The sequence below is a fragment of the Cydia pomonella genome, chromosome 4, assembly GCF_033807575.1.
Source record: "Cydia pomonella isolate Wapato2018A chromosome 4, ilCydPomo1, whole genome shotgun sequence".
Taxonomy (NCBI): Eukaryota; Metazoa; Arthropoda; class Insecta; order Lepidoptera; family Tortricidae; genus Cydia; species Cydia pomonella.
In genome coordinates, this window is record NC_084706.1 from 28,069,254 (window position 1) to 28,095,626 (window position 26,373).

General features: G+C 35.5%; 2 protein-coding genes and 1 long non-coding RNA gene across 4 annotated transcripts in view; 2 read left to right on the forward strand and 1 right to left on the reverse strand.

Moving 5' to 3' along the window:
• Positions 1–26,373, reverse strand: part of LOC133517388 (protein O-mannosyl-transferase TMTC1-like) — a 385,685-nt gene that overhangs the window by 274,109 nt on the left and 85,203 nt on the right. The gene's annotated exons all lie outside the window — the stretch shown is intronic.
• LOC133517531 (uncharacterized) lies at positions 1,310–1,612 on the forward strand. The gene is made up of 2 exons (XR_009799384.1): positions 1,310–1,348; positions 1,505–1,612. It is a non-coding gene; the product is annotated as an uncharacterized LOC133517531 (long non-coding RNA).
• Positions 20,239–24,563, forward strand: LOC133517386 (uncharacterized). The gene is made up of 2 exons (XM_061850687.1): positions 20,239–21,128; positions 24,431–24,563. Exons 1-2 carry the CDS (start codon positions 20,269–20,271, stop codon positions 24,441–24,443), a joined length of 873 nt encoding a protein of 290 aa, XP_061706671.1. The 5' UTR covers positions 20,239–20,268; the 3' UTR covers positions 24,444–24,563.

A 26,373-nucleotide genomic window follows, 5' to 3' on the forward strand; every position in this document is an offset into this window, starting at 1 on the left:
TTGTGTGGCAGGGCACAGCACAGCGGATGTCATTCCAGATCTAGAGCAGAGTCCAACTGGGGAAGTACCTCCACCTTACAGAAAACCACAGCCAAATAACACTAGACCCTACTCATTGTGTTATGTTCCTGCCGGTGAAAGATTGGCAGAACTCAACGAGGGTCGGCAACGCGCAAGTAAAACCTCTGAAGTTGCATTCGTACATAGGCTACGGTTACCGCTTACCAACAGGCGGGCCGTATGCTTGTTTGCCATCGGTGTATTATATATAAAAAATTCAAGGGTGCAATTCAGAGCTTAAATTAAGTTACTTTCTCAAAGCCACCGGTATTCTAATTAACTCTATTTCGGAGATAATAAATAGTTTATTTCTATCTGATAATAGTATTTTGAGTCTAAATTGAAGAAAACAACTTGTTTTTACGAGCCTGAGCTTTAAAAACTTTTGAGTCTTTTAAGTCCCGAGTCGAATCCTTTATTGAGTCTTTTTTAAGCGCAACTCTAAAGGACTCGAGTCTCCGAATAGAAACTCAGTCAACAATTTTATAGGTTTTACCTAAACAACAGTAAAGTAAATAGGCATTATTGTAAGATTTATGTAATCTACATCCATGAATTTTACATAAAGACAACGCATTTCGAAGTTATTTGTAAAAAAATACAAGTTCTCCGAAAAGGACTCAAGTCTCTACAAGAAACTCACATCTGTAATAAGTTGAAAGAACTCGAGTTTCGTCTTAATTATAAGAGTCTGAAAAACTGAGTCGAGTCTTAAAGCAGAGGACTCAAAGGACTCGAGTCTTAACCCTATCTGATAAGGCCTCTATGAGCGTGTACACTTGCCTTAGGGCTTGTTTATATATTGATTAGTGTTTAGTAAGAGTTTATACATTTGCTCTATGTTCGTTTAAATCGATGTTGGAAATGATAATAATATGTCAAAGTTTTCAATTGGTTAACCAAACAACACAAAACAAACAAATTCAATAGCATACCCATCTACAACAACGCTATATGCAGCATTTAATTATTTTTTGTCAAACTTGCAATGAAATTTTGACATGACTTACTTAAAATTAGGTCTGGAAATATCAGATGCGATGAGTGAAGATGATATGTAAGGGAATTTCATACAGTCTTACACACGTAGGCGTGTAGGCAATCTTCTTTGTTTTTATTAACCCTTAACCACCTACGTGCGGTCTCACAGACCATAGATTATTCAAAGTTGTCAATAACTGAACGCGAGTACACCGCACATGCGTCTGTGACCTTGTACCTTTGCCCGGCCCCCCCGCAGAGCCGGCCATGCCGTCGACTTATTCAGACGTGTGCTCATTTGGATTTGGTGAGTAAAAAAATATCATCGGCGGTCTGTGAGACCGCATGTAGGTGGTTACTATATTTTTGAATGGTCTCCCAGACCGCACGTAGGTGGTTGTGTTATTTTTAATGTCATAGTAATCTTTACTATAGTTTGGCACGTTTCTTGATTTTTTTCTAGTAAAACATGCTTCCTAGTGACGCAACAATTGAAAAGTGGCTACAGGAAGTATCGTCTGGTGAAGATGACCTGTCGGATGAAGGATACAGTGCCGTAGAACCAGAACTTGCTCTACTAAATTTACCGGAGGAAAGTTGCGCCTCGGATTCTGAGATCGAGGCTAATGAATAACACTGATCAACGATCAGAACGGGATAAAACAAGAAATTTCAACTCTACCTTCCCGACATGCGTCTCGCGAGCCGATTGCACATATAGGAGAGCAAGAGCACGAGCAGTCGGAATCCTCGGATGATGATGTGTCATTAATACATAACGGTCAAGACCTAGAAAGGAAAATTCTTTTGGGAAAAATCGGTTTCGTTGGTCATATGAACCGCCATCTCTGCGATCAAGAATTTCAGGAGAAGGCGTAAAACCAGCTTACCGCGATGAAATAAACTCTTCATCTACACCACTAAATTTATGGCAGCATTTTTTTACTGACGAAATGCTTGATAAAATTGTTCTACACACTAATATAAAGATTTGGCAAATAAGGCCAAACTAAGAAAAAAGGTTAAAATTTATGAAGACACTGGCTGAACAATTAGTAAGACCACATCTAGAGCGTCGTGCAAATAATCAGCGTCTTCCGCGGGACTTGAAGATAGCTCTGAGCAAAATCCTCAAAAAAGAGACCAGTTTACCAATACTACCGGGTCCCAGCAATACTGAAGAACGGTTAACCGTCAGAAAAACGTGCTCGTCTTGTGACCACAAGAAGAAACACAAGACACAGTACATCTATATCGAATGTAAAAACCCGATTTGCATTGCATGTTTTAATATGCTGTGTGTTGATTGCCGAGAAAAATGGTTTTTTTGAAGGCCTGTAATTTTATAAAAACAGCCCATTTCTAACCAAAGTAGATTGTCTAATAGCTTCGTTGATTACTTAATTTTAATATTTTATAATGAAAAGCTTTATATAACATTTCAAAATATGGAGATCTCATGTCCTTAAGGATGCCTAATTTTATGATTAAAAATGTAACAAGTTCCTAAGTTTTTTAGGTTTGAAAGATATAATGTTGTTTATTTTTGTAATAGTTATGCCTAATAAATGCCTTACACTATGTAAAGAGTACTTACTATATTAAAACACCCTTCAGTTACGTAAAAATAAATAAATCAGGTCCCATAACAAGTAGCGGTCTCCATGACCGCAAGTAGGTGGTTGTGCGATACAAATAGGACGTAGGTAGTTAAGGGTTAAACGTCAAATTATGGCACGTTTTGGCTGTCAACCATAAAAAAAAGCGGCCAAGTGGGAGTCGGACTCGCGCATGAAGGGTTCCGTACCATTTATGACGTATTAAAAAAATCTACTTACTAGATCTCGTTCAACATTTTACCACTTTGGACACACATTTTACCACTTTGGAAGTGTCTCTCGCGCAAACTATTCAGTTTAGAAAAAAATGATATTAGAAACCTCAATATCATTTTTAAAGACCTATTCATAGATACCCCAAACGTATGGGTTTGATGAAAAAAGGTTTTTTGAGTTTCAGTTCTAAGTATGGGGAACCCCCAAAATTTATTGTTTTTTTTTCTATTTTTGTGTAAAAATCCTAATGCGGTTCATAGAATACATCTACTTACCAAGTTTGAACAGTATAGCCCTTATAGTTTCTGAAAAAAGTGGTGGTGACATAATCGGACAGACAGACGGACATGACGAATCTATAAGGGTTCCGTTTTTTGCCATTTGGCTACGGAACCCTAAAAACGATAAGCAAAATTATGCTTTTAATCACTGGCATTGGTACGTTATTGCCTCCGAAAAACTGGGCTATGCTTATGAGCTTTTTAGCAAATAAAGTATGATCCAAGGAACATTCACATCAAACGTATGCACATAAAATGAGAGGGTTTTTCCAATATCCTTAAGTTCGAGACTTTGATGTACGTATCAATAATGTAACTATCAAAATAATGACAAAGGATCAAAGGATTCTATTATACTTGGATTTTTCAATATTTGATATTATATTATTCTTTTTTTTTTCTAATCTAATATGTAAGTTTGGCTTTAAATTCCTTTTCTTTGATATTGTACAATTTATTTATAAATGGTGAAAAAAATGTCTACAAATGAATTTAATACTCTCACAAAGTTATTTATTACTAAAGGCGTACACGACGTTAGTAAAAGATAAAATTTAAGCCCCAGAATTGAACCCTGCGGTGCTCCTGAGCTTTGTGGCACTCGATGCCCAGATTCCAGTCGTTGTTCGCTCGGACACTCGCCGCAAAATGATTCGCATACCAGCGTCGGTATTCCCGCGTCACTGGACGTTGTTGTGTCTGCTCGTTCCAAGAAACTTTGTATACATTCGTATAACCATATCAAATGCCTTTGATGATTTTGTAACAGCTTTTAACTAGATTCGAATCACAAATATATCGGCACAATTTATATCACTAAAATCTGGTCAAAAATGGTTTCGATCAAAGTTTGCTTCCACCAAACTATTGCTGAGCCAAAACGACTAGATTTTTGAAAATAATTAGGATGTAGGTTGTTCAGTTATTAAATTTAAACATAGTTCTAGATTGTTTAACATCATTACTAACGTAGCCTATATTTATAAAGATCGATGCGAATACAATAATATTTAGGAAGTATTATTTAGACTTTTTTTACGCGTGAATCGTATCCTGACTATCCTGGGCTAGATACGTAGAAGAGAAACATTAAGAATAATTTAATTTTATTCAATTTAGATGCCACTGTTAATGTCTGTCACCTCATAACCTAGATTCAGCATTAACTTCCAGTGAACGGTTCCCAAGCTTTGATCTGCAGAATCAAGTCCTTTAATTATGTATTCGAAGCTACACTTGCAAATGAGGTGTGTAATATAATATCAACGGGAAGCTGATTCTAATTCAAAATTGATTTTCATCTCGTTTCGCTCGCAAAGATAGCTGACGCTAATTGGTCCAAGTAAAACTATAGACCCAGAGTCTGAAATAAATAAATTGAAATTGTAATTGAAAATGCAGTGAAAGTCGTGCGTGAGACATGTGCCAATCGCCAAGACGGACGTTAAGGTCAAATCAAAACCATAACAAATGGGTAAATCAGAACCAGCCTCCAGCTATTTGTTCCTCTTTTATAGATAACCAGCTACACTAATTTGTATAAAATTTGGTATATATTTTAGGTGTATATTTTTGACGACCGGTCTGGTCTAGTGGGTAGTGACTCTGCCTATGAAGCCGATGGTCCTGTGTTCAAATCCCGGAAACGGGCATGTATTTGTGTGATGAGCACAGATATTTGTTTCTGAGTCATGGGTGTTTTCTATATATTTAAGTATTTGTAAATTATATATATCGTTGTCTGAGTACTCACAACACAAGCTTTCTTGAGCTTATTGTGGGATTTACTCAATCTGTGTAATAATATCATATAATATTTATTTATTTATTTACTTGAAAAACGGCATAGGATACTTTTTGTTGCGGAAATCAGGCGGTGGCAGCGTAGCTTTTGTAGTAATTGCCTCTCTGTTTCTCTAAGGTTTTACGGCCTACACGGATTTGTATGAAATTTGGCATACAGGAGGATTTTAACTTTAAAAATATGGGGTATTTTTTTATCCCGGTATTCACTCATTAACGGGGTAAAATGAGGGTTTAATATACGGGAATGCTTATCAGGAAGGGCGGGACCGGGAAGAGGTTTGGCAATTTAATTTTATCATTTTTTTTCTATATAACAAACAAAGAGAGTGTATGAGGGAGAAGTAGAAGAGGGAGCTGGGGTAAACCTCGGCGGACTTTCTCTGATCCTGGAGAAAGGCCAGGTTAATAATAACAAATGCTTATTGTAATTATAATCAGTGTCTGTCGCTCCTTTTGTGACATGGAATATGTAAATAAAATGAATATATTTAAGTTCGCATTTTAAGTGAATTGTACAAATTCTTATGAGAATAAAGAATCTTTAAACCTGAGAGTGAAGGAAGCGAAAGAGGTATGTCAGGGTCGTAGCAAGTGGAAATCCGCGGTCTCTGCCTACCCCTCCGGGAAACAGGCGTGATTATATGTATGTATGTATGTTTTTCTACACGGATGTAGACGCGGACAAAAGCTAGCTTAATATAGTCAGACCTAGGGTTTGCAATATCCGCCCAGTTTTTTAATATTCGGATAATTGAATACTTCAATATTTATTATCCGAATATTCGGATATTTGAATAAATTCGGATAATTTTGGTATTTTATAAAATAAAACAAAATTAGCGTATTTAAAGCTGTGTAATGCATAAAATCAACAAGTCAAGTAACAAACAACCTGAAAAATATTGTCATTGTCATTATCGCACCACGTAATTTGTAATTTTCATAATAAAAATTAACACTGAGAAAATGTTTTAATAATTGGAAATTGGAAACTAGGAAACTTAGCTCAATATAATTACATACTAATAAATCACATACAATTTAGAGATAAAACTAATCAACTTTAAGTATAACAATTGTAAATCAATGTTTGTTTTTTTAACATTCTTGTATAATCTGAGATCGTTATATTCTTTAATAATATCATAAATCACATCATATATCAATATTTACATATAAGATTTGTCCTATAGTTTTTTCTTTTCGCTGTCAAATAATATAAAAAAGTATGCATCTCAGTGTCTTAACTTAACTTAATTAAAAATAAATGAGATTAAGTAACGAGTTTAAACAAAAAATCAACTTTTAAAAAACGAGTGTAAAACTAGATTTATTTCTAGATTTAAATAAATTTCAATGTTATATTATATTAATGGTAACACACATAATATGTAAGTAGGGTAAATAGCTAGTAACTGGCACTAAAAATAATTATATTTACTTAATGGTTTAAATAAATAATCAACTAAATATACAAAATAACGATTGGTTTAGTAACATTAATAACAATACAAATTACACAAGTAATCAATTAAGTATTATTTTTTAATCAGAGATCATAGTTGCATTTTTGGTAGTGATTACATCGATAAAATATAGATTTTACTATCACATTATTTTTGAGCCTGGTAGTGTGATCTGAGAAAACTCAAAGCATCTATAGTCTTCCTTCATTTTAGACCTTAAGTGATTACATAAATAACCAGCTGCGGAAAAAACTCTTTCCGCTTCAACACTTGTCGGTGGTATTGTACGCAGTGAATTGTACGCACGTTCGAGACTATCTGATCTTTGGCCACCACTGTCATATAAGGCCATTTCCACGTTTATTTTAGTGTTTAAATCTAAATCACTTGTTTCTTGAGAACTTGTGGAAGCACCTGCGGACAATGCTCGGTTTATTTCAGCTTGTAGCTGATCCTTTATTGTATAATTCGATGGCATCGTAGTAGAACCTGTACTGGTACCAGGAATAGGCTCAGTTTCGGTATTGTCAGGCTCAGGACTCTGTAATTCTGTAATCTCTTGATGTTGTGTTTGGCGACTGTTTAATTTTATTATAATTTCTTTTACGCGGTCGTTCATCGGGTTTTCAAAAGGATATTCGCCTAAACCTTCTCTGTAAAAATTTGTGGGATTATGTAAGTACTTAAGTGTGCCACTTACGTCTGATAGTCTCCGCTCAGCGATCCTTTCCTTTAGTGCCTTTACTAGTTTCATCGAAAGCTGATTATGATTTTCGGATAGTTTTTGAATCATGAACTTCATTGCAATTTCAGCCGTTAATAAATTAGCATCTCTCTGGCATATTGACTCAACCGTGGTTTTAATCATATTAAGCGAATCTGCAATCTCATTCAGTTGCTGAAACTCGTCTTCAGAAAAAGTTATTTGAGACTTTATATCAATCAGTGATTTAAGTATTGATTGTTTTAATAAGATAAACCTTGTTACCATATCCGCAAGGCTACTCCACCTTGTTTTACAGTCCAGAATCAAATGCACATTCTTTTTTTCATCTTCGGCATTCCTATAAAGAATATCTGATTTCGTCGGAGATTTTTTAAAAAGTTTAACAACGGACCTCACCTTGTTTATAAGAGTTTTATAATTATCAACCAGTTGCATTGGTGATGGCCTTGTTTGCTCAATACACAGGCCTTCTTCTTCTTCTATTTCTATACTGTATTCACGGTCAAAGTCGCTATCACCTTCTGAATCGTCGATTGTCGTTGAAGCTTCTACGTCAGAGCCGGAATAAGTTTCTGCTGCTGGGGTTGCAGTGGTATTTTTTTTGTATAACACGTCGAAAATTGCCAGCTGAATACCGTGTGCCAAACATAGTTGGTGAAAACCAGTAGTACGTCGTCCCAGTGCACACATAACCTTAGCCCCATCAGATATTATGCATACTATGTCACTGAGCTGCAAATCGAAATCGTTTAACTGCTTCTCAAGCATATTATACAAGTTTTCAGCAGTTCCTTTGTTTTTGATTTGTAACAATCCAAGGTTTTTGTAACCTTCGGATGGCAGTTTTGGAGAATGTAAGTTCAAGTTCATGTACCTGGTATTTTGTGACGATGAAGTCCACTCATCCAAGCTTACTGAAAAGCTGCTGCCTTCTATCTTCATCTTATTGAGTTGCTGTTTCAAAGCCAGTTTTAATTCGGCACTTTGTGATACTATAATTCGTTTTATAGTGTGGGGCGACTTTGGCAAACTATATCCACTTTTTAAGAAAAGTTTTCTTATAGTAATGGACGTGCAAATAACGTTAAACGAAAGCCCATCCAAAGCTGCTAATTTGGATACGTGTACTTCCATGCAGTCTTCAGTTTTGAAGAAATGGGTTAATTTTGTTTTTTTCTTAGGTGGTTCTGCAGCTTCACTTTCACTTGTTTCGCCTGTGCTGATAGTCCTTTGAGATTGAGACGTGGTCGACGTGGAAGCGGTAGCATTTTCAGAGCTTTTTTTCAGATTAACTCCGTGTAGTTTTAAATGATTATGGAGCGGTGTTGTTGATCGTGAATTTTTCAATATCTTAGCACACATCTTGCACTTTGCTTTGAGTCCATCCACGCTTCTTAAAAAATGTTTCCAAGCTGAGTTATCACTTTCATTAGGAAGTTTATACTCCGTAAACTCGCTGGTTTTATCCATTGTTTTGTTGTATAATATTTATTTTGGCTGTCCATTTAATTCAAGGATGTCGATCTGAAATAAAAACGTTGATTTATTACTTAATTTAATCTTAAAGAAACCGTGTTGTACCTAAGTTGGCTGAGAGAATGTGTATCATACATACATTTAACATGCATTTATTATTTTATTGATTATTTACTTCATTACTTGTATTTACATTGCATAAATTTACGAGAATATTTTAACATTAGCCTACAGATAAATAATGTCTAAAAAATAGCGTAAAATGTTTAATACATTTATTACGATTACGAATATTACAATTATTTCAATTTCGTATCTATGACAAAAGATTTCATTAATCACTTTTTGTTATCAACTCTATACTAATTTATAAAAACAATATAGTTGTACAATTTAAAGTTACCTAGCTTAAAATTGTACTGTTATTTTATTAGTTAAATAAAGCTTTAAAATGCAATCGAAATATAGTCTGGCTAAAATACCTTTGCCCCAGCAATTTTTAAGCTTTTATCTGCGAATCCTTACATGACAATTGACAACGCCGAAGATAGGGCACTAATTAGCCTTGATACCTGTGCATTATCCTTATCCTTACTCTTTCGACGACTCGTGCAAATAAAAAGTTTATTTAAAATTGTAAAACACTGGCAACACTGCCAATGAAATAAAAAATATCCTATTCAATTTGATTACATATCGAAAGAACTTTAGAATGTGCTAAAAATAAAACTACACATTATTTTCAAAAGTTGCTGAGCAAATGATGTTTTCTGTTGCTTAATACTATTAAGTTAATAGCTTTAAAATTATTAATCATGGGGAATAACAATTCTTGCTCGCCTCTTTTGTATTACTCACGAATCCCACGATTAACAGATTAATTTTATAAAACCAATGGACACAAATGTAATAATGACTTTTCGCACATAAATTACATAATAGCTTAAAGTTAGTATAGAAATTTAACCGTACTTACTTTTTTCCTGGTAAGGAGGCATATCTTTCGTCACACAAAAACTCACTTGCAAATCACATTTTTTTAAATACCACGCGTGACGCGACGTGAAACAATAACAGACAAGACAACCTACCTTTGTACGTAATTGATACAGACTGACTGACTGAGCGAATGGGTTCGGTGTCGGCCGGTTCAGACTTTCAGAGTAGGTAGGTAATACCAATAATTATTTTAGTGGCAGGTAGAAAATCCGCCTTATCTGCAAGTGTTTTCGTTGCTCATTTAAATACCTAATAATAGTAATAGCAACATTAGTAACATAACAATTCGTGTCTGCTAGATTAATAAATAAATAAATATTATAGGACAAGCTTACACAAATCAACCTAGTCCCACAGTAAGCTCAAGAAGGCTTGTGTTGTGGGTACCAGGCGACGATTAAATCAATATATTATGTAATTTATGTATGTGAAAGTTGGTATTCGGGTACTTATTTAATAAAATATAATACTTAATATGGAACATTTGTCTAAACACCTTATTTGGTCAATACAGATGGACATAAAACGCCATTAGTGTTTTTTCTCGTATTTTTTTTGAATTTTTCCTGCTTATAAATGATTTTATTAATGTTTTCAAAATATCCGTTTATTCGGATAATTCGCGGTTTAGTATTCGGATAATTTTGAATATTATTTTCGGCGGATATTCGGATAATTGAATATTCGGATTATTCGGATTGCAAACCCTAGTCAGACCAAAACAAGTCGATGTTATTGTAAAGATGTTATTTTAAACGTCAAACGTTAAACTATGAAATTATGACGTATTAATAAGACTTGCTCTGAGTGTGCTATCAAAATTGCTGCAGACTTATACAATATAATACAATACAAATACTATTTATTGTACACCTCAATAAAAACAATGAAGAGAGAAAACAACAACAGAAGTAGAGGGAAACATTAAGCGGTCTTATCGCTAAAAAGCGATCTCTTCCATACAACATCGATAGGTAGCAGACATTGATAAATTTACACAATTTTAGTAGGTGTTGCAAATCTAATGAAAGAAATCTATCACTAAATACACACAAAACAAACAATCTATCTATAAATGTAAACACAAAAACCGTATAAACTAAATGGTTAATCAGTCTCAAATGATGGAAACCAATGTATAAGGGACCTGGAATAACAAACCCCAAATCCGTTTAGACCCGTCAAATAGACCATGAAATTTTCAGGAAAGGATTAACCGGCCTAATCTTTATTCAGGCGCGAAGGATTACATTTCATAGATTTAGCATTTTCACAAAAAAAAAGTCATATTTTCTTTTATTCGAAACGCTTACAAATTAACGGTTATTTTTACTTACAAAGACTAATGATTTTTTACTTGACTTCATCAGTAGGAGGGTAATATTTTTCGAGCGTATGTAAGTCCATTTTTTTAGCACGCCTTGCAGCCCAAACAGCTGGACAGTTTTTGACGTGTGAGGTGTCGTTGAGTTCGTCTAAATTGTGATAGTGACATAGGCTATATAAATTTTTGAAACGTCGCCCGCAAATGAAAAAAAAAGAGGGGGGGGGGGGGGATTTGTTTTTTTTCTCACCATAGCAACATGGACATTTAATGAAAGCTAGTGAAAACACCATTTCAAAAATATATGTAACAGTCGGGTTTTTGTTTTAAAATAATTTTTCCTCATGTTTCATTACAATTATTTTACTTAACAAGAACTAGACTTTGAGTTCATTGCCTTTTTATAGGGCGCGCATCCATTTTATATTTTACCGGTTTATTGTGGTCACCGGGTGTTTACTTTTTATGTCAATTACTCTGAAAACATACTTCTGTATAATTTGATCGTCATGTCCCTCGGCTATATTACTGTTCTATAATAAAAAATATACTCTATAATAAAAAATAAAGTTAGACATATTTATATGTTTTTTTTTATCGAATGAAGTCTGCCCTTGCTAAACTAGTCTTATTGATGTGATTTTGTATAAATACCATAACATATACATATATAACTATAAAATATAATTAAAAAGGGATAAAATTCTATATAAAAACTAAATTTCTGAGTATTTTTTTTCCTATCACATGCATTTTTTTCACATAAACTGCCCTTGTTCATCATTGGAATTAAAATTCTAGTTATTTTAACAGTCGCGCTTTGTTACCTTATTCTTAAGTCAAAGTGCTGTATCTAGTGTGAGTGATCTTCCGGAATGGACGGTCTGTATGGGATACATTAAAAATGAATGCCATTTGTATTAGGGGTCGCTGTTAACCAAATATTTCTTTAGCAGATTTTGTTTTACCTGGTTCATTTAGCGACATTAATTAAATGTATTTTTTCTTTGTTTATGGCCCCCGCTCGACCTTATCAATTAACGGTCCAATTCGAACAATGCTTATAAGATGTCACACCGATACGATACTAATCTCTCAGTGTACAGTGTCATTTTTTTAAACCAAAAATGCCAATTTTGACATTGACAGATCGGTATCGTATAATCGTGTGACATCTTATAACCATTGTTCGGATGGGGTCGGAAATAATTTTTTCTGCCGGAAAGCGTCAACTTTGCTCCCGTTGCGCTAAACGAAGTTGCCGCTTTCCGCCTCCGTCGAAAAAAAAATAGAATTTATGCGCACCACGGGAGGAATCGTAGGACATTCCATCCCGCCACGTGCGGGCGTGTTTAGCAATTTTACACGTGGCACGCAATTTCCTACTTTTCCTCCCTTGGGACACAAATAACTATTTATGAATTTATAAAATAAATATGATAAGTATGACAGTGTTACACCGATGAACGTAGTTCCACAGTTAGCTTAATAAAGCTTGGGTTGTAGGTACTAGTCGAGTCGTCGGACGGTCGGTGCGTGGATTCTTTGACCCTATGGTCAAAGCTGTAACAGTGGCTCAACGCAAACAGTGGCTCAGTCGCCCAAATACATGCTGATAAAATCGTTCAAATTAATTCAATTATTTGACCTTCTAATAAAATGTATCGTTATGCAGCAGCACCCTTATCTACGTGTTAGAATAACCATTAATCGTCCATTTGAATTTGTTCAATTACTCAGGTACTAAATGTTTCTGTTGTTTTAGTAGTGAAACAAATAAATAAATAAATATTATAGGACATTATTACACAAATTGACTAAGTCCCAAAGATAAGCTCAATAAGGCTTGTGTTGAGGGTACTTAGACAACGATATATATAATATATAAATATTTATAAATACTTAAATACATAGTAAACACCCATGACTCAGGAACAAATATCCTGGCTCATCACACGAATAAATGCCCTTACCAGGATTTGAGCCCGGGACCATCGGCTTCGTTGGGAAGGGTCACTACCTACTAGGCCAAACTGGTCGTCATAAATAGCCTCTCATATTGGAATTAGGTTGAGTGAGACACTATACCTAGCAATTTTCTTCAGAGTTACTATTCCCTCCTTGACCCTATATGTTAACGGCACCAATAATTGAACATTTAAGAGAAAATTTGCAGTGATTTTGATATTTCACCGACACCTGTAAAATGTCTACCGCTTTACGCTTTAAAAGTTGAATGTCCAATTCGTCCTTTATGTTTTCTATGTATTTAATGAAAGCAATGGACGGAGCAAAGCTGCGGACGGACGGACAAACGGACATGACGAAACTATAAAGGTTTCTAGTTGAATACGAAACCCTAAAAAACACCCCTATAATGGAACAGGGACCAGTAATGGGATGGTATAGACAAATCCAAAACCAAAACAAGTATTTACCATCAGTTTTTAAACGTTGGCCACATTTTACCATAAACAAGAGCCAAAGAGCTGCTTACGTTTAATTTTTCATTGATATTTGTTCGTTTGAAAATTGATGACGCCATACATCCCATGACTGGAGCAAAAAACCATAGTTTTAATTGGTTAATAATATTTAAACTAATTTCAGTAGCTTTCATTAAATACATATAAAACATAAAGGATGAATTGGACATTAAATTTTTAAAACATATAGCGGTAGAAATTTTACAGAAGTCGGTGAAATATCAAAAATACTCCAAATTTTCTCTTAACTAAACGTCCCATGATTGGTGCAGTTGCATTATTTTTTTTTCATGATTTCGGGATTTGTCCCATAGTAAAAGTAGCTTAATATGACCTATATATTCTGCCCGTACATTATTGCAGGTGACTAAATAAATAAGATAAAGCCAATTATATAGTATATGCCTGCAATGCTATTGTAGACATATTATACTTTATAAGTTCCAAAAAAAATATTGATACGAGCTGGTATTGAAATTTCCTAATATTTTGAAGTAAAAAAAAAGCGTTATATTATGCTAAATCAACATGTGTAACATATGTTATCTCATTTCAATTTAACTTTGCTCCCGTGTCAATATTATTTCAATGCAAATTCACATTAATAAACTCCATTAAAATATTATCATAAGTACAAGATTCCGTAGAACTCCGCCTGAGTACTTAAAGTTAGTAATTAATTAAAAGGTTTCATTAACAACGTAGAGAAAAAGCAAAAAATTAGGTCGGAGCGCTCGCAGCAAAAATTTAGTTTGCACCTCGCTCCGTAAGTAAAATGTACCGCGCACTGTGCAATGGCGGACAAGTTAAAATGAAAATAGTTTAGAACGGTATTTATTTTTAAATTTTGATCAAATTATGATATTATTATGGTAATTCATACTATAAATTAATTGGGTACTTGACACATTTTAAATATTATAACAAAATTTAGAAAATGAGCTATCCACTATAAAAAGAGGAAAAAAAAAAATATTGAGGTTATAAAAGAATACAAAGCACTAAAGTTTAAAAAAAATTTTTTTTTCTTTCAAAAACAAAAGAAAATTGTAGCGTTCCATTCCTCACATTTTATTGAAAAATTAATTGTATGACAACTAAATACATAAACGCAATATTTCAAGGTATATAGATATTTGATCCTCAGGAAAATCAAGATCGATTGACATTCTTCACAAAAAAAAACTGTCAATCTTTTACATTTCCTTGCAATACTATCCGTAGATACGCATTATCATGTATATTACAGATTTTAAAGTGATTCCTCGCGTTATTACCCGTTCTTCTCGAGATAGAGGATTTTCTTTACGACTCAATAGCACCTGTTTAATTCATAAGTTTGTATGCCGAAATTGAAAAATAAACAACAATAACTTCGAGATAAGGCTGTATAAAATGCTGTTATTGCTTTTGTTACATATCATAAAAACATGAATGGTCCGATTTTTATCTTAATGTAGTTTATTTTTGTCAGCTTTTGATTATAAGTACATTTAAAGAGCTTCGGGTGGAATAAATACGAAATTCTAATTAAAGACACTAAAATTGTATGTAAAAGTTCTAGATTTCAAGGTAAAACCATATTAGTTAGAGAAATCATAGGAAATCTAGATAGATTACAGATTACTTTTATAGAGTGTATCCAGCGGTAGATTTCCGATTTCTGTACATTTTTATGAAAAGAAGACAAATGAGTTTTTTTTGTAAGTAAGTATATCACATTATCTAATTGTTGAAATTTCTAAACGGAGTATTCTTAATGTAACTTAGATAGCAATATTTTTCAATAAGTTTGCGTGTATTGATTTCCTATTTAATTATTCTTCAAAGATTGCTTAATATTCATTTAATTTTTATTTATAAAAATGAGGAAATGCTGCTAGCATCTACGGCACCATGCCGCAGGGGGATAGTTTTTAATTATTTATTTTAAGATTAGTTTTATTTATTTTTAGATTTAGATTTTTATTTATTGTATTTAACGTTGATTTCTACTTAGTTATTCCTATATTCCATATTCTTGTTTGTATTTATTTGTTCAATAAGGGACTTAATAAAATAAACTTTAACTCTCCAAAATTAGTGGTTCCTAAGATGACATATTTCCTCACTGCGTCATATAGCTTAACACCCTATACATATTGGCGAAAGGCAGGTGTAAACCGGTTTTAGGGTAGCAGGGGTCTGTCAATGACGTTTTATGAGGGTTGATGCGGACCCTCTCCTCCAATTAGTGGTCGGAGAGATCCTTGCCCATTGACAACTTGTACAGTCAACGACACCGATTCTGATTTTGCAACTTGTTATAGTCTTGAACTGGTTTTGATACGACCTTGACGATCGTCTTGGTGATTGGCGCGTCTCACGCACAACTTTCACTACATTCCGCATGTACTAATGAGCGTGAGCGATCTTTAAGAACGTAAGACACTATAAGCTGAAATAAATGTCATATACTAAGAAAAAGTGACCAAGGCCTCCAGTGCCCCAGGCTTCTTAGTATTAGACATTAATTTCAGTTTATAATTTATATAGTAAAGTTTATATAATATTATTTCAAGTAAAGTTCACTTTACTTGAAATAAAAAACGAATTAAAATATTTTCTGAAAATAATTGTATCTGTTCTAATACTTCTAATAGAAACGTAAGACACTTTTTAAATTCTAAATATTGTAATTAATTGACTAAAATGTTAAATTTTATCTTCCTTGACGTTTTTACGTATTCTAAATATTGTAATTAATTGAATGAATTTGTAAATTTTATCTTCCTTTACATTTCACATATTGTTTATATTGTAATTAATTGACTAATTTTGTAAATTTTATCTTTCTTGACATTTTATCTGCTTGCATGTTTTTTTTTTCAACATTTATCTATTTTTCTAGAGTGTAAGTGAATTGGTGTAATACTATACGCTTGCACTGTATTTAAATACGGAAAAAATGCCAACAATGTATTTATACTATTTTAATCTCCACATTGTGTTCAAATGTTAATGAAGTATTTGTCGACATTTTAGACCATCATAGCTGTACAATCACGAACTGTGAACAAATTAAAACATAAATATCATAAAGCAGAAACAGAATACCAAAACGATAAGTACGATACCTACTGGACACAAACAGCTTAGTTTGTTACAAGAACTAATAAAAATGTGCCCGTCTGGAACACTGCTAGAAAGCAAATATAATTAAAATAACGACATTACGAAATAAGGGCAAATCTGATTTATCAATTATAATATTGTACATTTTATAGCTTAAGTATGTACAATTATTTTATAAAAATATCGTATTATTAGAGGAAAAAAAAGTTTTGGGGGTCACGTCCCCGAAAAAGATGTCCTTTTCTGTTTGGCAGCAACCTTATAATAACCTACAGAAATCTGTATTTTATAACGTTGAATTCAAAGCTAAGTTAACACCCGTTTCTATGCCTAATATAGACTTCTTAAATTTATGTGTTAAAAAAATCGTTACGAAGCGGTAATTTTTCTGGATACTTAAACAATTATGTTTGTAGGCATATTTTAAGTATTATTCAGTTATATTTAGCTTTTTTTATTCAACGTTCTTACGAAAAATATAAATAATTTTAATACAACGTTTCTGTGTCCAAAAGTGTACCTTTATTTGGTATCAGGGCGTATGAATATCGTAGTAGAGACGTAGCACAGCAAGAAACAGTTAAATTACTTTGCTATTTTTTTATTATAAACTGATCGTCGATTGGCCCTAGTCACACCTGATGGAAAGTGAAGACTGGTGAAGTGACATAAGATGGAGCTCACTGGTTCAGAAGTAGCCTATTCACTCTTGATTTAAAGAGACCGAGGTCATATTTATCAGGGAATACAGATGGCGGGAACGGATTCCATTCTTTAGCCGTCCGTACCAAAAAAAGAGTAGGCAAACCGTTTCGTGCGAACAAATAGAACGTTTACCATGAACGGGTGCATTCGCTCCCCGCTCCTGGATGTCCTATGATGGAAAGGAGAAGGTGGGATCAGGTCGTGCAGTTCCTGTGCGTACTCCCCGAAACGTATTGTCATATTTTCGGAAAATATTTATATAGGTATTTAGCTACTTCAGCCAAGTTTTAGAAAACATTGTTCAGTATTTTGGATTTTGAAAGCAGTTACAACGATTTTTATTATTATTTACTAGGCTGGTCCACGTTTGTATGGGAATAATTCAATCTCTAGCTAGAAGAAGCGGCACCCCCTTATTTTGTTTCAATTATTCTTCTTCTACCTAGAGATATCCCGGCCTTTGCCTGTTTATACAATACGTCAATTATGTTGATACAATACGGCAAGTTTTGTAACTTTATGTCAACTTACCTTTAACTTTAACTTCCCTGGGTGCTCAATATAATTAATATCATTTGATATTTACCACTAGCTTTTCGGTGAAGGAAAAACCTGCAGATGTACTGCGAAGAAATTCAAAGGTGTATGTGAGATCCCCAATCCGCATTGGGCTAGCGTGCGGACTATAGCTCCAACCCTCTCTCGCATGAGAGGAAGCCTGTGCCCAGCAGTGGGACGTATATAGGCTGAATAAAATTGAACATGATAAATTAAAAAAGTAGGTATAAGGAAATCTCAACGGAGTTTATTTTTGGTAAATTTACTAAAATATCATGATCATAAAATATGAATACTATAATATAAAGTGATGTCTCTGTTCCCCCTGCCTGTGTCCACCACACATCGGTCCATGCGAACAGGTAAATAATTTTCACGCGAATTCTGACGAGAATTTTCGAACGAATTCACATAGTTACACTTTAAGTGTGCTTTAAGTGAGGTTGGCTTTTCATGTACAGTAAGCTGCAGAGAGAATTGACCCCTCCCCTCCACAGAAATTTGTTTACAGGGGGGGGGTCACTTCTCTCTGCAGCTGACCATATGTATATGGAGGGATGATTATGTAGTCAAGCAGCCGTTCAAATATTATGATTAAATGTAAATATAATGTAAATTATGTAAATAATATTTAGATTTAAGTAAAGATTTTGCATTGCCATGTTGTCGGCGAGATGTGCTGAATGTATAGAAAATGTTACCATCTAATTTGTTGTACCACATTTCACGCAAATAAATATATTTCTATTTCTATTTCTATACTAACAGCAACACTTTTGATCGAAGTGGTGGTCCTTATAGGAAGTGATAATTTCTCCATACAAACGTACTCGCCCTTTCTTCCATGGTTTTTGAACATAGAGCAATGATTTTTTCAACACATATTAAGGCACGAGCACACTGGCGATTTGCGCGCGAGTGCCGCAAGGTTCAATTCTTGGTCCCTTCCTGTTTTTGGTATACATCAATGACCTACCAAAAGTTGTGCAAGAAAGACATGATATAGTGTTGTTTGCAGATGACACTTCCCTTATATTTAAAGTGAACAGAAAGGAAAATAGATTCGAGAGCATTAATGACGCGCTATCTACCGTATTAAACTGGTTTACGGCAAACAATTTCCTTTTGAACGCAAAGAAAACCAAATGCATCAAATTTACGCTACCTAACGTCAAGCAGGTAAATAACAGCAAGATTAAAATAAAAGGCGATACGCTGGAATTTGAAGATCGAACTGTTTTCCTGGGAGTCACTTTAGACTCAAAACTGCAATGGCATGCACATATAGCCACTTTAGCCGGCAAACTTAGTTCAGCAGCCTATGCAGTGAGGAGAATCAGACAGGTAACAAACGTAGAGACGGCCAGGCTGGTTTACTTTAGTTACTTCCATAGTGTTATGTCGTATGGAATTCTGTTGTGGGGAAAAGCGGCAGACATTCAGACAATATTTGTACTGCAAAAGCGAGCTGTACGTTCCATCTATGGACTGGGCGCTCGAGTATCCCTAAGAGAGAAATTTAAAGATGCAAGCATTCTTACCGTTGCATCTCAATACATACTTGAGAATATTATGTATGTTCGGAAAAACATTAACGAATTCAAGCTTAACAGTGATATCCATAACTATAACACTAGAAACAAGCATAAACTTGCTGTGCCCGCCCACCGCCTCCGTAAGGTTAGTACGTCTTTCGTCGGGAACTGTACACGTTTTTATAACAAAGTTCCCACTGATATAGTGAATTTGCCTCTTAACAAATTTAAGTCACACGTTAAGAGCTCTTTGTTAAGTAAGGCGTATTATGCTGTGAATGATTTCATAGATGATAAGGATGCCTTTAAGCCAGTAGCTTGATCTTGATAGTATGATAAAAATGTCAGTAATAGTGTTTTCGTTTTCTTCCTGTGAAATAACCATACTAGCGTCCAGTAGAACTGACACAAGAGAACATCATGTTCTCGTTTGATTGTATTATTTTAGTTTTGGACACTTAGAGACCTTATACAGCTCTAAGATTTTATTTTATTTTAAATTTTATTTTATTTTAAATTTCATTTTATTTTAATACCTATTTTAATGATTTGGACACTTAGAGACCTGTACATCTCTAAGTCAATTTAAATTTATAATTTAGTTTTATAGGTAGGCACTCCTTATGAATAATATGTAGTCGCGTTTATGTGGCGCTATGCCGTCTTTAATGTAACTTACAAGCACAAATGTTGTATCTCACAATTTTTTTTATTATATTTATATTAATACAACCCGGCAGCTTGAACATGTCATGCTCGCTTAAAAGTCTTTATGATCTGTATGCTATAGTTTTGTGATCTACCTACAAGACCAGGAATAAAACAGACGTCAAAGCAAACGGTCGTTTTACTTGCTATCGCTCCCGGTTCCATATTTATCATCTGGCTAACGAGGATAATTCGTGCGTTTTAATTATGTCGCAATCGTATTTAGGAAATTTGCCTATTTTTGATCATAAGACTACCGAGTGGGCGATATTCAAGAGCCGGTTAACAAAGTTTTTTCTAGTGAACGGTATATCGGAAATAGAAAAAAAAAGTGCCATCACGATTACACATTTATCGGATGAAAGTTATCGGTTAGTGCGCAATTTAGCTTATCCAAAGGAGATAGATTCCTTAAGTTATGACGCGCTGGTTTTATTACTCGACGAACATTTCAAACAAAAGCAGTGTACTTTTGCGGATAAGGCGAAGTTTTTCGGGGCGATGAAGAGTGCAGACGAAACGTTGAGCGAATGGGCGGCAAGATTAAGAGGTCTGGCAAGTTATTGCGATTTTGATTCTGCCCTGGAGACGAACCTCAGGGATCGTTTCGTGCTCGGTCTGGGCTCAGGTTCCGTGCGCGATAAACTATTCGAGCAAAAGCCATCGTCACTAAACTTTGCCAAGGCTTTAGAGTTGGCAGAACAGACGGAGAGTGCCCGAGAAGCGAAATTAATTACCATTAAGGAGGAGCCAGTTTTTCGAGCGCAAACGGAGGGTGGATATCGCGGTGGCGCGAGAGGCGCGCGCGGTCGCGCTAGCGCGAGCGGCAGCGGTCAGCGGGATCCACGTTCGACTCTCGAGCAGTGTACGGTTTGCGGAATGAAAAATCATACGGAAATCAATTGTCGTTATAAATCGTATAAGTGTCAAAAGTGCGGCAAAAAGGGTCACTTAAAGAAAGTTTGTGGTGAAAGTGCGCGAGTGCATAACGTTTCCGTTGGCGAATCGTCGTCGTTGAATCGCAGCGAGGTAGACGATTGTGAGGAATGTCAAATGTTTAACTTAAGGTATGTAATTACTAAGCCGATAGAATTAAATGTATTAATTGGCAATCAAAAATTACAAATGGAACTAGATTGCGGGTCTGCTACCTGTGTTATGTCAGAAAAGTTATATAATGACATGTTTTGCGAGTATAAATTGTTAGATAGTGATATTAGGATGTGTTTGTATGACGGACATAAAATTCAACCCCTGGGATTTTTTTTATGTCACTTGACCTATAATGGACAAACTAAGGAATTAAGAGTTTTTGTAGTCAAAAACGGAGGCCCGCCTCTATTGGGAAGAGATTTTATGTCCGCATTTAACTTGACCTTAACGCAAAATGTAAACAATAAAAACTTATCTGCTGACGGCGATGTGGCTACATTATTGGAACAATATCCCGAATTGTGGCAAGACGAGTTAGGGACGTTTAATAAATTAAAAGTACATTTACAATTAAAACCTAACAGTGTCCCGAAATTTTTTAAGCCTCGCGCAGTTCCATTTGCATTGAAAGGGCAAGTTGAACGTGAGCTAGACAGATTAGTTAGTTTAGGTATTTTAGTACCGGTTAGCTATTCACAATATGCCACCCCTATCGTACCGGTATTAAAAGAAAACGGAAAAGTTAGGATTGCTGGCGATTTCTCGGTGACTCTTAACAAAGACCTGATTATCGATAAATATCCCCTACCGAAAATAGAGGAAGTATTTGCAAAACTAGGAGGGGGTGAGCATTATAGCAAAATAGATTTAAAAAACGCTTATAATCAATTTGTATTAAGTGACGAGTCACAAGAGCTCACGACCATCAATACACAGAAGGGTTTGTATAAATACACTCGTCTTGTGTATGGATTAGCCAATGCGCCTGCTATATTTCAGAAGTCTATGGAGATGTTACTTTCAGGTATCGACGGAGTAAGTTGTTGGCTGGACGACATCTGTGTTACCGGCCCCGATAAAATAACACATCTGGATCGGTTAAAAAAAGTATTGCATAGGTTAAATGAAGCAGGGCTTAGATTGCAAAAAGAAAAGTGCGAATTTTTCCAAGTCTCTGTAACTTATCTCGGCTACTCAATTAGTAAAAGTGGTTTGCAAAGTAGTTTCGCAAAAGTCAAGGCCATATTGGACTCGCCTGATCCTACTAATGTGGCAGAGGTTAGGCGTTTGGTGGGGATGATTAATTATTATAGGAATTTCATCCCTAATGCGTCTAGTGTTATGCGGCCGTTATACGATCTGCTCGGGGCGAAAGCTCAGTGGGAGTGGGGTGTGCGTCAGCGAGAGGCTGCGCAACGCGTAAAACGTGAGTTGGCTTCGGAGAGAGTCCTGGCCCATTTTGACCCCACGGCTCAACTCGTTATGGGGGTAGATGCGGGACCCTCAGGCTTAGGAGCGGTACTTAGTTCACGTGACGTCACCGGAGTCGAGAGGCCGCTCGCCTTCGCGTCAAGGTCACTTTCGGCTAGTGAAAAAAATTATAGTCAACTTCACAAAGAAGCGACGGCTATAATATTTGGAGTAAAAAAATTCCACCAGTATTTGTACGGTCGAAGCGATCCGTTTATTTTGAAAACTGACCACAAGCCGTTGATATCTATATTTAATAATAAAACGGGAATTTCAATGACGACAGCGCTGCGGTTGCAAAGGTACGCAATAATTTTATCTGCTTACAATTACAATGTGCAGTATACATCGGGCGAAAACAATATAGTGGCCGATTATTTTTCTCGCGCACCGTTAGCGGATACTTGTTGCAAAAGTGACCATGAGCATGATACCTATTCCTCGTTAAAGTTTTTGAATTCATGTTCACCAGCTGTTTTACATAAAGACATTCAGCAAGCGACCGAAACTGATAACGTATTACAAACCGTTATTAAGTACATGCAACGGGGGTGGCCAAGGAAAATTAAATGTATGTCGATTCTTCCTTATTTCCGCAATAAGGCAGATTTACAGTATGAAAGTGGGTGCCTATTGCGGGGCCACAAGGTCGTAGTTCCCGCAGCACTCAGGGTACGCATATTAGATGAATTGCACAGTTCTCATCTGGGAATTGTAAAGATGAAAAGTAATGCACGAAGTAGGATGTGGTGGCCAGGTATAGATAACGATATCGAACAGAGGGCCGGCTCGTGCGCGACGTGCGCCGCGATGCGCGCCGCGCCGGCGCGAGCGCCGCCCGCGTCGTGGCCGCGCCCGGGCGCACCCTTCCAACGCGTTCATATCGACTATATGGTAATCGGTTCTCGAACGTATTTGATTCTGGTAGATGCGTATAGTAAGTGGATAGAGTGTTGTCATATGGAAAATGGAACGGCAACTAAAGCGTTGATTGGCAAGTTAAAGCAAATATTTTCATGTTTTGGCATCCCTAACTTGCTTGTATCTGACAATGACGTAAAAATTGCTTCCGCGGAATTCAGAGAATTTTGTTCCAGTAATGGTATTAAGCACATGACGTCTCCTATCTATCACCCGTGTAGTAACGGACAAGCGGAAATAAGTGTAAAAATTTGTAAAAAAATCTTAAAATCAATATTAAAAGAAAATTTGCCAGTACAAGCTGTACATGACTCCTTGCGGGGATATTTGTTTACATACCGAAATACTGTACATACTTCTACTGGGGCGACACCTGCAAAATTAATGTTTGGTCGCGAATTAAGGACACGATTGGACCTTCTACTGCCAAAAGATAATGACCCAACATTTTTTTTGCAGGAAGCCTCTAATATTAGTCGGGAATTTCGCACCGGCGATTTAGTATGGGTTAGATGGTATATTGATAGAAAAGAAAGTTGGGTAAAAGGAAAAGTGCTAAATTCAATTGGCCGTAGAATGTACAAAGTATTTGTAGCTGATTATAATACCGAATGTATTCGTCATGTCGACCAAATATTTAAGCGTCAGGAAACAGAACAAAATTCTGATTTAATTAGTGAAACCATTATGTCACAGTCACAATCATTTTCACCCCCACCTGCTCCACCTTCGGCTACCATTGAACCTGGACCGAGCACAGAGCTCCCAGAAATTCTGTTAAGTGAGAATAACGAATCAACAGAGGGCAGGGAGGAGTGGAATGACTGTGAGGACGCTGACACAGAGGGTGAACGAGAAATGCCTCATGTACCGCCAGCGGAGGCACCGTCTCTGCCGCAGGCAGCCGCCGGTTTTGATAACACGGCTGATCAAAGTGAGGATTTGCCGTCCGCCCAACGACGCTTGCGTCCCAGAGTCAACGTAGATTTTAAGAAGTATTTTTAAGTTAAGCACCTGTTAATTAGCGTGTTTGTTTGTTTAACAGGTTCCAAAATTAATGGTGGAGGATATGATCTGTATGCTATAGTTTTGTGATCTACCTACAAGACCAGGAATAAAACAGACGTCAAAGCAAACGGTCGTTTTACTTGCTATCGCTCCCGGTTCCATATTTATCACTTTACTTACGGTGGCGTCGTTGATCGGGTCGCCACTTTCCCGAATGAAGGTTGAGGGAGGCGATGGCTGAGATACACGTCATACTCGTGAACGGGTGCTGTTTGTGGAGACCGGTCTGTTTAAGCTTACGCGGGGTACAGGTTATGTTAAAGTATGTAACTTTACTTTTGAGTGACATTAACGTGAGACACTTCATTCGGTTCTTGTCTGTTTTAATTTTTTTGTCTTTTAATTATTTATATAAGAATTCAAACCCTCTACATCTCTAAGGATAATTTAATATATATTTTTATATTTTATCTCTGACACAGAGACTTATACATCTCTAAAGAATTTTAGTATTTTATGGTTTTATTTTTTTATCATAGTTTTTTTGTGTAATTTGACATTTAGAGACAGTATACATCTCTAATAAAGTATTTATTATTTCATAGATTCGATATTTGTAATTGTTTTTTTTTTTTTAATTTATTGTTTGTAAAAATGGACATGTAAAAGTGCCCCTGTGGCCTATTTGCTGAATAAATGTTTGATATTTGATATTAGTTGAAATCAAGGCGAGCGAGTTCGCCGCGAGTGCGCAACGTGTTTGCTGCGAGTGCGCAACGAGTTTTCCGCGAAAATTAATCATGCTCAAAATAATAAAATAAATCATGCGCGAAAATTAATCAATCATGCGTAGTTAAGACTAAAAAAATATTTTGAATTCCTTTTTAGCACTAAACCCTACGTATAGTTTCAATTTGCGTTTGTTAAAAAAACACACACTTAATAATAACTTTTTGTATTATGAAATAATATTTTTTGTCAAGAAAAAAATCTATGGGATAGGTCGTCCAAGTCAGCCAACTCCATACAAAGGCCAACATTTTTTTCTTCTACTTTTTCCCTAAATGCCCTAAAACGGATCCCACTATTTTTGTTACACCTTGTATAAATAATCGATTTAGATTTAACAACTTATTACGGTTGTGATCGTAATATAATATAAATAATAAATAAATAAGTAATATAATACTAGCTTGAAAATCGCTCACGCTGACTTGTGCATGCGAAATGAAAACCGTGCGTGAGATGCGCGCCAATAACCAAGACGACCTCTGAAACCAATGACCTCTGGAGTTGCAGGTGTACATAGGCTACGGAGACTGCTTACCATCAGGCAGGCCGTATGCTTGTTTGCCACCGACGTAGTATAAAAAGAAAAAAAAACGATCTATTCCAAAATCCCAGAGCCGACAGACCCTACTTATTTTCTTATTAATAAAATGTATGGGATAATATAGTGTTAGTACGTACTTTTAATGTCTGCATATTTGCTATATTGACCCGATGATCATTTGTCCGGTAAAAATATTACTAACTTTTCTTAATATTCTCATGGCTGATTTTTATGTATATTTTAGAAAATATTTAGGGAACTATTACTTTTTTTTTTTTTTCATTAAATTTTGTAAGTAGCCACACCAATTGGAGGGGCCCAACCATCCCCCAGACCCACATAAAGTTTATATATGTGTCTGTGTGAAACTTTATGAGCAGCTTAGACTAAAAATCTCAGAACCCGAGAGTTGGTTCTCGTCTCGACTGGTCCTTCTCCGAAACTTAACCAATCGTAACGAAATTCTGAGAACGAAATGAAAAAAAAATATATCTGTGTTTAACCGTTTTGATTTTTGCGTTAATTGTTGCCGATTTTGTATGCTAGGCGTCTGTTCACGGCGCATTTGTTTGACCGTTTTTAGCGCTGTTTGAAGTAACCTAGTTCTTAGAAAAACAAGAATATAAAAAAAAAAAACGTATAGACAC